Here is a 13,001-nt window from a genome sequence, read left to right as displayed (position 1 = left end):
TTCCTATCTCCTCCTACGATAATTGTTTTTAATAGCTGAAAACCGATTAAACAGTTCGAGTACAGCATCATAATGTTGAAGACAGGCCGATTTTCTTTAAAAAATACTATTTTGATAGATTTAATATACATTTATACAAATGTATTGATCTGCGATGAATGGAACATTCCAATCTCTCAGACTCCCAGTTTGTAGGTAAATTTATGAGCTCTCCATGGTTTAACACAAGTAGGTAAATTTATGGGCCCTTTGAGAATAAATTTAAAACTGGGATATAGCATTGCAATACTTTGACAATATTGTAAATACTTTGACAATATTGTAAATACTGTACGTAATAACCATTTTTGGTCGCCCTTTGAATCAAAATTTTCTTACTGTGAATGTGGTTACTGTTTATTGTATTAATTAGTAATTATACAAAATATAAACGTCGTAGTGATGTATCGTTACATGTACTTTACTATTTCAATCGACTATAACAGGGACAGTTTTAGTTTTTTGGACTCATTTTAAGACAAGTTTCCCCTTCGGAAGTAGACCTAATTCCCAGTGTGCTAATTTTAGTTGACTACATTAATCATCGTGTCTATTTATTCGTTTCTGAAAACGACAATATATTTATAGTCCTGCGGTACGTACATTTGAAATAGTCAGTTTTTTTACGCTGAAATTACTGTGTATTCGAGAACCATCTAGTAAAAGACAATTAATGTAACAAGTAACATTTCAGAAACTGTCCTTTTTCCTTTTTTTATTATAATAGAAAGCTACAGTTTGTGTCAAGTGTTTTATTTTATGTTTTTTCTTAATATTTACAGATCAGCCACATACTTGCCTGCCTGTGCTTTGCATCGTTACTTCACGCAGGTTAGAGGGTCAGCTTTAGAGACAATGGTGAAGGCTTACAGTACTGCACGTGGTGGATCCTACCCTTTGAAAGAGTTTGTACGACAACTCTCTTTTGAAGATCAAAATGAGGTTTGCAATTAACAATAATTTTGAATATGTATTTAAACTATTCTCTTTCATTTAATTGTATAATGCTTTTTTAATTTATTATTTTGTTGTTTCACTGTAGGCATCTGAGTTTTGTGCCAGTCATGGTCTTGAGGTTACTGATGGTGATATTATATTTGAAAGCAAATATTCTTTTGTTCGGCCTAGCAATGCCATCAGTGCGACAAGAGCATTGAAACTAATTGAATCTAAGAACTTGTATAGCATTGGACAGGTAAGCATTATGCGTTCATCTGCCATCATCAACATTGACTACTAAATACAAACAAGTACCAACTTTAAGCCAACTCAGACAGCGTTGTATGACGAGGTCCGATGAGTTGAATTAACTCATCAGTGCTATCTGAGTTGCAGCGTGACGAGTCGTCTTGAGGTGGCTCCGGGCGTAGTTTTGGGTCATCGAGAGAACTTTAAACATGTTTAATCTTCACACTCAGGTCTCGTCATGCGACGCTGTCTGAGTTGGCCTTTAATTGTCTTTTCAGTGTATTACCACCATCATCCATACATTATCAACCAAGTTTAGTTCAATACAGGTTTGGTCATTCGCTACATAGATTGTTTTTATTTATTGTTGTCAATTTAGGTTGTAAACAATCTCCAACCGCTTCCTGTGTTAGAGCCTCACGTACCAATGACAAGCTTTGATCCAGAAGGAAGATTTCTTAGACAACAAAAGAAGATTTCTAGTAAGTTTACAAAGAAACTTATTTATCATATGATTCTGTAAATGCAGGCTTGCCCTGCCCTCCCCCCTAAAATTAAAAAAAAAATAATGACTATTTTTCTGCAACCCGACAGATCATTTATGAAATATTTAGCCCCACCCCCACTAATCTATAATGCTAGATCTGCCCTGCAATGTGTCTTATTACTATGATAATAAAGTAAATGATACAAATACAAATATAACATCACCAAATGATTTAGACTTTATTATGAAAATGAGATTAATATAAGAAATGAGGTGACAAAAATATAATTAAACTCTATAATCACAGTATTGAATGAGACATATATTCTTATTACAGTAACGATAGGAACGTCTGCTGTTGAAGAAGCTGCAAGTACAGAAGAAATAGAATCAACCAAGAAACCAGAATATTCACCTGAACAGGTAAAAATGCAAAACTACAGGTGTTCTTTCATATTCTAATTTATTATATTTACTTACTTAGTCTGGGACATACCCGAACTTATATGAGTAGGTTCAGCCATAACTTCCTATCTGCCATTGTGACGGCCAGTTCATCTCTCTGTATACCAGCATCAATCTCTAGTACATCAATATATGTGAGTGCTGGTCTTCCTTGTTTTGCAAGCCCATATTTTGGCTGCCACATCAGAACATCTATTTACTATGAGATATCTAAGACTATCTAAGCTTATTTGAGTACATATTGTGTATTTTATTTTTCATTTTTACTCCATCTTAAAGATAAAGCAAGCAACAAAAGATCTCTTTTTAGAGGTGATAGATGAGATGTGTGAAGAGCTAAGCTCAGGGTTAGTAAGAATGATTTATCTGATGAAGAAGCAAGCCCCAATCATTCATGCTGAGATTCTACAGGAGGTAACTACCCCACTGTTGTATGACGCTATTACTATGGCTTATCAGGAAGAAGTTGAACGAATAGCTTTGGAAAAAAAGAGACTGGAAGAGTTAGAAAAACAGAGGTAAAATACTAAAAATAAATCTGTAACGTTTTACCAGTAATGTCTAATGTGCTAATTTTAGGTCTCAAATGGGTAAATGTTATCTACTTTATGTTTATATTTGTGATCTACATGAATCATTCATCAGACGTCTGTGATGATGTCACAACATCATTGTACACAACATAATATCTATTATAACCATGCAGGAACTTTTCTAGTATTAAATACTTTTGATTTGATCTTGAAAGAAAACAAACACAGATAAGACCAAATAAAAACAATCTATAATATTTTTTTCCCATCTAATTTGCCGGTCTTTATAAGGGTAATTTTTTTATCAATTGTCCACTTTATGTTATATTGTGTTCTAAATAAATCAAGTCATTCATCAGACGTCTTTAGTGACATAATCACATATAATAATTTCTATGGTACATTATAACATAGCAGTTTAGGTACTTTTTAGGTAATGTTCTTGTATTTCTATGGTACATTATAACTTAGCAGTTTAGGTACTTTTTAGGTAATGTTCTTGCATTCGGTGACAATATACAAATATAGAATTGTATTGATACAAATAAAGCATTGGAAGAATGAGGCAATGAAAGGCTCTAGGGACAGGGGTTTTTATTGCAGTTTTATAGGTTACATCAATATAGACTAGACAACAGTACTATGAAACATACAATACTGTAGCAAGTTCAGCCATGCATATATATTTTAAAATACAATAGACTCACTGCAGAAATGATTGGCACGATCAATTAATCATACATTTTTTATAGATAAGTTCCAAATTTGGATTCATCTTTGATTTACTTAATTTCTTTTGGATAAATATAGAAATTCTGTGTATTCTTTTAGTTTTTTTTTATGTAAAATCATTTTTTGTGGTAAATTTTAGAATTGAAAGGGAAAAAGAAAAATTGAGGATTGAGAAATTGAAAGCCAGAATTGCTGAAGAGATTTGTATTCATTTAATTCATAAAACAACATCTGAAGAATTGCTATCTATTGCTGTAACTGAAGAGCGGTGAGTATTAACACATTCTGTAAACCAGGAACTAAATAAATTTGAAAGTATCCAAAAGTTTGTATTGTTTATAATTTGCTGACCAATAATTGTCCTCAAAATAATTTAATCATTGTATACACCTTTTATTTTTAATTTTAAACAACAATTTTAAATGGACAAATGAAATGTTGCAACGATCTTACCCTAAGATCAAACAATTCGATCCACCAAAGTTAAAGTATACTGTATAAATAAATCTGTGTAAAGTTGTGAAAAACTGGTAATAAATAAATAAATATCAAATAACAAAATGTATCCATAAGGTTTATTCTCCTTCATTTGTCCATGATATAATTAATAAATATTACTGTCAAGCAAACAATTTCATAGTAAGTTAAGTTAAAAGGGTGTTTTGTACATAAGTATGTACAGCTACATCCAAAACAGAGTAGCATCCAAGAGAATAATTAGGCTATAATTCTCTTGTACCACTGAAGAGAATGTTGCCAGTCTTACTGAGGGCTTTGGTGAAATCAAATTATTATAAAAAGTATTACTATCAAGTAACTTTTTTTCATAGGGAAGTTAAGGAACATCTTAAATATGAGTGCATACTTCGTTCAACCTTTACACTTAACAATGAACTTATTGAAGAAACTTTACAAAGTGAACTGGAAGAGATTTCCAACGAGGTTTACTGTGATGAAGTTGAAGCGAGAAGACAAAGACTTAGTGAAATACAACGCTGTATGGAGATCATAAGGATTGGAAGATACTTCAAAAAGTAGGCAATATTTAGAAAATATCAATTGCCAAAGATAACTAACCTTATGTAAAAAAAAAATGTATGGCTTGTTCAACTACACTTGTTTTTAAGCCCAATTATATATTGTTTGAAGGTTTGCATGGCGAAATCAAATGTTTGTGGTACACCCCATATATTTAGTTCTGAAAGAAGTGTTGAGTTTCTCGACGTTTTGATCAATATACTTTGATCGTCCTCAAAGTATATTGATCAAAACGTTGAGAAACATAAGCCCAATCACTAAGACCAAATGAGGATTTCTGGAATGTGTCTTAACACCATATGCCCTCCTTCCTTTCCCACCCCCCCTCCCATTTCAAGTACTAAAGTATAAGTTTATAACCTAATGACTAAGATATATCTTTAATTTAACTGCAGATGGAAAAATATGCACGCTGCAAGAATTCGTCTTAAAAGGGCGATGTACGAGTTCCCATCAGCCCCTGCAAGTATATCGATGAAGGAACAGATAGAAGCATTGCTACCGTTTCGTTCATCCGTATCACCAACACTAGAGGGCGGTGCAATGCTAGTTAGTAAGAAAGCGAAGATGTCATTGGAAACACCTGTTAGGTAAACTTTATAATTTTGTATATATTATAGCTATCTTAATCTTACAGCTACTAAGTGTACTTCCCCTTGTGTTGAGCCGATTACAGTGTAAAGCTCTGTCTACACTATCAAACTAGTTTGACAAAAAAAAGTGTGATGTGCCCAAATATAGTAGTGATGTTCCCAAATATAGTAGTGATATGACATCATCATGTCTATATATGGGCACATCACATTTTTTGTCACATAAAGTTTGATAGTGTAGACAGAGCTTAAGATTCTTTTATTCATTTTTATTGTACAGTGTGATTGATAGCAGGACCAACATAGCCCATAGCATCCTTCAACATCACTACTTAGCTTACCACCAACATCAAAAGGCGTGGTCTCCGTTGGACTTAGCTACTGTCTTAAGCAAACTACTTACTACCTCGGACATAAATGCTACCAATATCTACTGGAAGCTTGTAGTCTCCATTCCAGAGGTTTTTGATGATGAACAGGATATATCTGGTGATGCAGAGATCTTATGTGACTGGTTAGAGTCTAAGTTTACAAAAGGGAAGATTAGTGAAAGTTTCAAAAGCAATGTCCTTATGGATAATGACAAGGTATATATAAAGTACATTCTGAGTGGTTGTGTATCTACAGTATTATAGGTAAATTCTGTAATACAGGTGTCACATAAGTCTAACCTAATAAAACTCAATAAAAGTCTGGTTTTGGGAGAGTCCAGTATTTGACCAGTGTACTGTATTACAGAATTTGCCTAAAGTATGATACTAGAGAGATAATGCATATGTATAATCTGGTAGTCAGATTATGTATAGTAGTGACTTCAATACTTTATTTGTATTTTCACTCTCTTCAGGTGAACACAATAAGTCTCTATACTAGTCCAATCAATCACCATAGTTACAACAAACAGAATTTATCAATATGTGTGAAGTGCGTTAAAGGTGATCTTGCGCAATCTACAGTTGAAGAAGTTGAACAGCGCCATCAGTTTCTAGGAATGTCCGCGATTATGTTAGCCTTGGAGATGCCAGAGAATATAGATGACCAGGTAAGAAATAATGGATATATTTGAGAATGAGCTTTTAGATCTAAGCTAGCAATTACTGTCATTGACTCACTGGCAAATAGATTTATGTATTTTAATGTTCTAGAGTCAATTGTAAAACCCCTTTACTATTTATTAGAGTTTTTAAAAGTGCGCATGGACAATTATGTTTATAGTCCTAAGAAAGATTACTTTGCTCTTTTCTAAATAGTAATAAATAAGAAATTTTGTTTTTAGGAATACTGGTTGTTAGCACAATTACGACTGAAAAACCTTCTGCAAGCTAAGCCTCTGTTACCTGCTATACCATTGGTTGTTTGCCTGCTTGGATGGACCTGTCCTGATGTTGATATGTGCTCTCAGAATCTAGGCCTAGAACAGCTGGAAGGAGAAGGATTATTGTCTGTATATAAAATACAGCCACTCTTGGGAGATATACTAGACCTTAAGACTACTGAAACGGTGAGAATCATAACTCAAATTTTAAAGAGCAGAAAAGAATGAATTGTTTTTTTCTGAAACATTCTGCAATGAGCTAAAACAACTGTGTCCAGATTTTAACAATGAATAATTTTAGTTAACATTACACTTAATATATCATCATGTATTTAAAAATTTATAGCAATACCAGATATTTTATTACTGCGTTAATTCTTTATACACAAGTTTTGTTTATATTTTACCATGAAAGTTAAATACTAATGACTGTTTTTTTTCTTTAAAGTTGTCAAAAAGTGTTGAGTGGCTTGCACTACATCAACCAAAACTACCAGTTTTAAAGCAACTTCCGTTGAGGGCGTTTGTCGACCACGGTTTGATGCTGTTCTTTACCACTAGTCTGTATGATGATGTCAGAGATAGGAAACAAGCTGGTCTTCCAGATCAAGTGAGTTCAAACTTTCATTTTTTTTACAGAACAAAAGGTCTTTAGATGCAATGTTTTCATTATCAATATATAATCATATAATTCTCATGATTATCAGTGTCATTGTAATCATTAATATTTTTTTTTAATTATTTCAGAATCCAGAGGATATTGTTGGGTTGTACAATTCTGTAATCTGTCATTTATGTCAAGTTGCTACCTCACCCCATCTTGCATCTATCTCCTGGCCTGTAGCTGAATTCTCTATTAAGAATCATGAATCAATAGGTAAACAGTCGGAACGAAAAAATGACAAAATTTCATGCATTTTCAGGCATAATATTAACAGTAAAAGTTGAAATAATAATAAATTAATATATTGCTTAATGAGGTCGGTGGTCTACTTTAAAGATGTATTGTCCCTTGAAACACAAAAAAATGAAGGTCAAAATATTCTAAATTTAAATTGGCCATATCAAAGTAATATTAAAGTTATTCACTTTAAGTCGAAAATTCGAGCCAAAAACAACAAGTTTACGTAATTAACAGGTAAATTGATTTGATTACATTTCGTCTGGAAAATCGTCGCGAGCGAAAGTAAACAAAGATTTCAAACCACGAGTACGCATTATGCGTATGCTAATTAGGATTGTTTACAACTCGTCACGGTTGAGAAGGTATTTTTACACAGATCGTGAGGAAGTTTTATGATTATGCATACAGAGTAGCGAAACAAGCGCGTTTCATTATGAGATATGTTTTGATTGAAAACTTTGACTGGAAGTCAATGTTATTTTTTTAACAAAAAAACGTCTGTATTTCAGTTAAATGATTTTTTTTTTAACAAATTTTTGGTGATAGTTAATAACTATTATGATACTTCAAAATGACCCACCTTTTTTCGAAATCTGTTATTTTTTATTTTTTTGGAATTAGTCAAAGGGACAATACATCTTTAATCATATCTCTATTAGGAAAATGGCAATGACACATGAAAGCAAATTGAACTTAATTGCGCTTCCTTTTTTTTGTTTTTTTAGATGGAGCACATCTTGACTGGAATAGTGATTCTCAGATGTTAAGACTCAAGTCCAGGATTAGTAGTCTACAGTTACCTGATCCTCCTGATTTCTTAGGTATTTGTCATTTTATAACTTATACTTTTACTTGATTTGTACCTTTTATAATAAGTGTTTTGTTCTCTCTACATTCCACAATGGTATCTGCACATGTTTGATGTAATTCTTGATATATGCAATCTAATAAGTATTATAGGCATTACTATGCAACAACATGACATTAGTAAAACAGTATACCAATAAAGATTACAGTGTTTTCTGGTATAACAGTAGCTGTGCTTATTTTACAGATGATTGGTATAATGCATGCTCAGTATGCTTACAGTATGTTAAGACCATCACTACCGACTACTCAAGAACAAAGGCACCCCTCATCAACAGGTACAGTAATTATCTGTTTAACTTGTTATTAATGACTACCATCACTTGTGATTCAAAGCATGCTCGTCAGCTGGTTAGAATAAGATGTTACATCTTCATAAATAAAAGATTCAAGAATACTATCTTTGAAATCCAATGACAATTTTCATAATGTAATTTTATTTATTTTATGACGAATAAAATTTTATCTATCTATCTATCTATGTAACTAACAATTGTAACATTGTAATTATATTTTTACAGAGTAAAGAGGATCTTGGAGAGAAGACAACGTGAGTTTGAGAATACATGCTACTTAAGTTTTGATCAAAGTGGCTGTGTACCGACTGTAGCGCATATTCCATGGATTAAGATAGTAGAGACATGTATTAGCTATAAGTTGGCAATGCTGCAAGATGCCATGCAATACCAAGAAGGTAAGGCCCTATCAACTGCACTTAGTTATTAAGTTTTGATCAAAGTGGCTGTGTACCTACTGTAGCTCATATTCCATGGATTAAGATAGTAGAGACATGTATTAGCTATAAGTTGGCAATGCTGCAAGATGCCATGCAATACCAAGAAGGTAAGGCCCTATCAACTGCACTTAGTTATTAAGTTTTGATCAAAGTGGCTGTGTACCTACTGTAGCGCATATTCCATGGATTAAGATAGTAGAGACATGTATTAGCTGTAAGTTGGCAATGCTGCAAGATGCCATGCAATACCAAGAAGGTAAGGCCCTATCAACTGCACTTAGTTATTAAGTTTTGATCAAAGTGGCTGTGTACCTACTGTAGCGCATATTCCATGGATTAAGATAGTAGAGACATGTATTAGCTATAAGTTGGCAATGCTGCAAGATGCCATGCAATACCAAGAAGGTAAGGCCATATCAACTCCACTTAGTTATTAAGTTTTGATCAAAGTGGCTGTGTGCCGACTGTAGCTCATATTCCATGGATTAAGATAGTAGAGACATGTATTAGCTATAAGTTGGCAATGCTGCAAGATGCCATGCAATACCAAGAAGGTAAGGCCCTATCAACTGCACTTAGTTATTAAGTTTTGATCAAAGTGGCTGTGTACCTACTGTAGCTCATATTCCATGGATTAAGATAGTAGAGACATGTATTAGCTATAAGTTGGCAATGCTGCAAGATGCCATGCAATACCAAGAAGGTAAGGCCCTATCAACTGCACTTAGTTATTAAGTTTTGATCAAAGTGGCTGTGTACCTACTGTAGCGCATATTCCATGGATTAAGATAGTAGAGACATGTATTAGCTGTAAGTTGGCAATGCTGCAAGATGCCATGCAATACCAAGAAGGTAAGGCCCTATCAACTGCACTTAGTTATTAAGTTTTGATCAAAGTGGCTGTGTACCTACTGTAGCGCATATTCCATGGATTAAGATAGTAGAGACATGTATTAGCTATAAGTTGGCAATGCTGCAAGATGCCATGCAATACCAAGAAGGTAAGGCCCTATCAACTGCACTTAGTTATTAAGTTTTGATCAAAGTGGCTGTGTACCTACTGTAGCTCATATTCCATGGATTAAGATAGTAGAGACATGTATTAGCTATAAGTTGGCAATGCTGCAAGATGCCATGCAATACCAAGAAGGTAAGGCCCTATCAACTGCACTTAGTTATTAAGTTTTGATCAAAGTGGCTGTGTACCTACTGTAGCTCATATTCCATGGATTAAGATAGTAGAGACATGTATTAGCTATAAGTTGGCAATGCTGCAAGATGCCATGCAATACCAAGAAGGTAAGGCCCTATCAACTCCACTTAGTTATTAAGTTTTGATCAAAGTGGCTGTGTGCCGACTGTAGCTCATATTCCATGGATTACGATAGTAGAGACATGTATTAGCTATAAGTTGGCAATGCTGCAAGATGCCATGCAATACCAAGAAGGTAAGGCCCTATCAACTCCACTTAGTTATTAAGTTTTGATCAAAGTGGCTGTGTGCCGACTGTAGCTCATATTCCATGGATTAAGATAGTAGAGACATGTATTAGCTATAAGTTGGCAATGCTGCAAGATGCCATGCAATACCAAGAAGGTAAGGCCCTATCAACTCCACTTAGTTATTAAGTTTTGATCAAAGTGGCTGTGTGCCGACTGTAGCTCATATTCCATGGATTACGATAGTAGAGACATGTATTAGCTATAAGTTGGCAATGCTGCAAGATGCCATGCAATACCAAGAAGGTAAGGCCCTATCAACTCCACTTAGTTATTAAGTTTTGATCAAAGTGGCTGTGTGCCGACTGTAGCTCATATTCCATGGATTACGATAGTAGAGACATGTATTAGCTATAAGTTGGCAATGCTGCAAGATGCCATGCAATACCAAGAAGGTAAGGCCCTATCAACTGCACTTAGTTATTAAGTTTTGATCAAAGTGGCTGTGTGCCGACTGTAGCTCATATTCCATGGATTAAGATAGTAGAGACATGTATTAGCTATAAGTTGGCAATGCTGCAAGATGCCATGCAATACCAAGAAGGTAAGGCCCTATCAACTGCACTTAGTTATTAAGTTTTGATCAAAGTGGCTGTGTGCCGACTGTAGCTCATATTCCATGGATTAAGATAGTAGAGACATGTATTAGCTATAAGTTGGCAATGCTGCAAGATGCCATGCAATACCAAGAAGGTAAGGCCCTATCAACTGCACTTAGTTATTAAGTTTTGATCAAAGTGGCCGTGTACCTACTGTAGCTCATATTCCATGGATTAAGATAGTAGAGACATGTATTAGCTATAAGTTGGCAATGCTGCAAGATGCCATGCAGTACCAAGAAGGTAAGGCCCTATCAACTCCACTTAGTTATTTTAGCATCTTGTTTTCTGAATTGACAATTGATATTTCTAGCCAGTGTTATAGTTGTATATTCATCACTAAGCTCACATATTATACAGAATAATTAATGTTTATGAGTGCAATAGTACAAATAATTTCATGAACGGTTCAAATTATTTTATTGCAACAAAGTAAACATTGTACAAAAAAAATGAGGTGGAAATTAATTTGTTTCTTTTGTAGAATTGGATGGAGACCCACGCTTGTTTTTAGTATATTATCTAGAATCTGACTTAAGTACTTACAAACCACCACATTCCTGGAAACTTGCAACTAAGCAGACTGCTGATGATAGGCGTTTTCACCCTGAAAAGTAAGAAACCATTCAATCTCATCTTGTCAGTGACAACATAATCATTGATTGTAAACCAGTATTAATTTTGGTTTACAATCAATGATTTAATAATAGAAACCAAACAAAAATGTTTTCACTGTCATAATCCTATATGAGTGTTTAAAGTCTTATCATCATAGATTAGGAAATATAGTCATTATGTCATATTAGTTATTATGTTTTTGCAGGAATATTATTAATTGTGAATTTTGATTATGTTTTTTACAGAATTGTCAAGTCATTCTATGAAAGTGCAAACAAAAAGAGGGACGAGAGTAATGAGCAAACTGATGGTGCGGACATGCTAACACTAATTAAAGTGATTTCAAAACCAATTGCTATTGTGAAAGAAACAAGTGAGACGGTTGAAGATTTTAAACATCAACTTACCAAAGAAAAAGAAGAAATGAAAAGGTAATTGAGAAGTTATTGCAGAGATCATATTGAGGATTTTGTATTGTGTCTGAATGTTGTAGTGAGTGGTAACTCACAGTAATACATTGATTGGTTGTAAAAGAAATACACTCTCATTTAGTACAAGGTCCTAAGGTTCTGTTTACACTGTCAACATAATTTAAAAAAAAAAATATGATGTTCTCAAATATGGTAGTGGTATGACATCATCATGTCCATATATGGGCATATGCTTTAAACTACAGCTCACTCTTTAAATAAGAAAAGTTTAATTTTAATATAATTTTCTTTTCTTTGAATGTGAGGGTGTCTAATGTCACACTAAATAAAATGGTTGCTTCTACATAACTATATAATAAATCTACACTTTAAATGTATATTGTCAAAATACTATTTTCTTTTTATAGACTGGACAAGCTGTTGTCAGCATGCAGTGAACCTGGTGAAGACCCCTTAGCACACTTTACTCCAACATTTCAATTAAAGGTTTATTTCTAAGTTGCATTGTATTTAATGGATACGTTGGTACTGTACTTAAGACACATCTTGCATGTACTTAAGACACATCTTGCATGTACTTAAGACACATTTTGCATGTACTTAAGACACATCTTGCATGTACTTAAGACACATTTTGCATGTACTTAAGACACATTTTGCATGTACTTAAGACGCATCTTGCATGTACTTAAGACACATCTTGCATGTACTTAAGACACATCTTGCATGTACTTAAGAAACATCTTGCATGTACTTAAGACACATCTTGCATGTACTTAAGACACATTTTGCATGTACTTAAGACACATCTTGCATGTACTTAAGACACATCTTGCATGTACTTAAGACACATCTTGCATGTACTTAAGACACATCTTGCATGTACTTAAGACACATCTTGCATGTACTTAAGACACATCTTGCATGAACTTAAGACACATCTTGCATGAACTTAA

The 13,001-nt window shown here is 33.8% G+C and overlaps 1 protein-coding gene across 1 annotated transcript in view; it reads left to right on the top strand.

Moving 5' to 3' along the window:
• Positions 1 to 13,001, top strand: part of LOC140045230 (germinal-center associated nuclear protein-like) — a 29,612-nt gene that overhangs the window by 15,380 nt on the left and 1,231 nt on the right. The window contains exons 13-38 of the mRNA XM_072090057.1: positions 822 to 981; positions 1,082 to 1,234; positions 1,607 to 1,709; positions 2,052 to 2,137; positions 2,459 to 2,697; positions 3,584 to 3,712; positions 4,275 to 4,478; positions 4,878 to 5,072; positions 5,356 to 5,662; positions 5,923 to 6,117; positions 6,352 to 6,576; positions 6,839 to 7,000; positions 7,138 to 7,267; positions 8,020 to 8,115; positions 8,349 to 8,439; positions 8,683 to 8,855; positions 9,219 to 9,302; positions 9,517 to 9,600; positions 9,815 to 9,898; positions 10,113 to 10,196; positions 10,411 to 10,494; positions 10,709 to 10,797; positions 10,967 to 11,090; positions 11,481 to 11,610; positions 11,860 to 12,045; positions 12,453 to 12,531. Coding sequence (XP_071946158.1) covers positions 822 to 981; positions 1,082 to 1,234; positions 1,607 to 1,709; positions 2,052 to 2,137; positions 2,459 to 2,697; positions 3,584 to 3,712; positions 4,275 to 4,478; positions 4,878 to 5,072; positions 5,356 to 5,662; positions 5,923 to 6,117; positions 6,352 to 6,576; positions 6,839 to 7,000; positions 7,138 to 7,267; positions 8,020 to 8,115; positions 8,349 to 8,439; positions 8,683 to 8,855; positions 9,219 to 9,302; positions 9,517 to 9,600; positions 9,815 to 9,898; positions 10,113 to 10,196; positions 10,411 to 10,494; positions 10,709 to 10,797; positions 10,967 to 11,090; positions 11,481 to 11,610; positions 11,860 to 12,045; positions 12,453 to 12,531 — 3,676 coding nt within the window. The remainder of the gene's footprint in view (positions 1 to 821; positions 982 to 1,081; positions 1,235 to 1,606; positions 1,710 to 2,051; positions 2,138 to 2,458; positions 2,698 to 3,583; positions 3,713 to 4,274; positions 4,479 to 4,877; positions 5,073 to 5,355; positions 5,663 to 5,922; positions 6,118 to 6,351; positions 6,577 to 6,838; positions 7,001 to 7,137; positions 7,268 to 8,019; positions 8,116 to 8,348; positions 8,440 to 8,682; positions 8,856 to 9,218; positions 9,303 to 9,516; positions 9,601 to 9,814; positions 9,899 to 10,112; positions 10,197 to 10,410; positions 10,495 to 10,708; positions 10,798 to 10,966; positions 11,091 to 11,480; positions 11,611 to 11,859; positions 12,046 to 12,452; positions 12,532 to 13,001) is intronic.

The sequence above is a fragment of the Antedon mediterranea genome, chromosome 1 (assembly GCF_964355755.1).
Source record: "Antedon mediterranea chromosome 1, ecAntMedi1.1, whole genome shotgun sequence".
Taxonomy (NCBI): Eukaryota; Metazoa; Echinodermata; class Crinoidea; order Comatulida; family Antedonidae; genus Antedon; species Antedon mediterranea.
The sequence above is the reverse complement of the archived record's forward strand: the minus strand, read 5'-3'. Positions and strand labels throughout refer to the sequence as shown.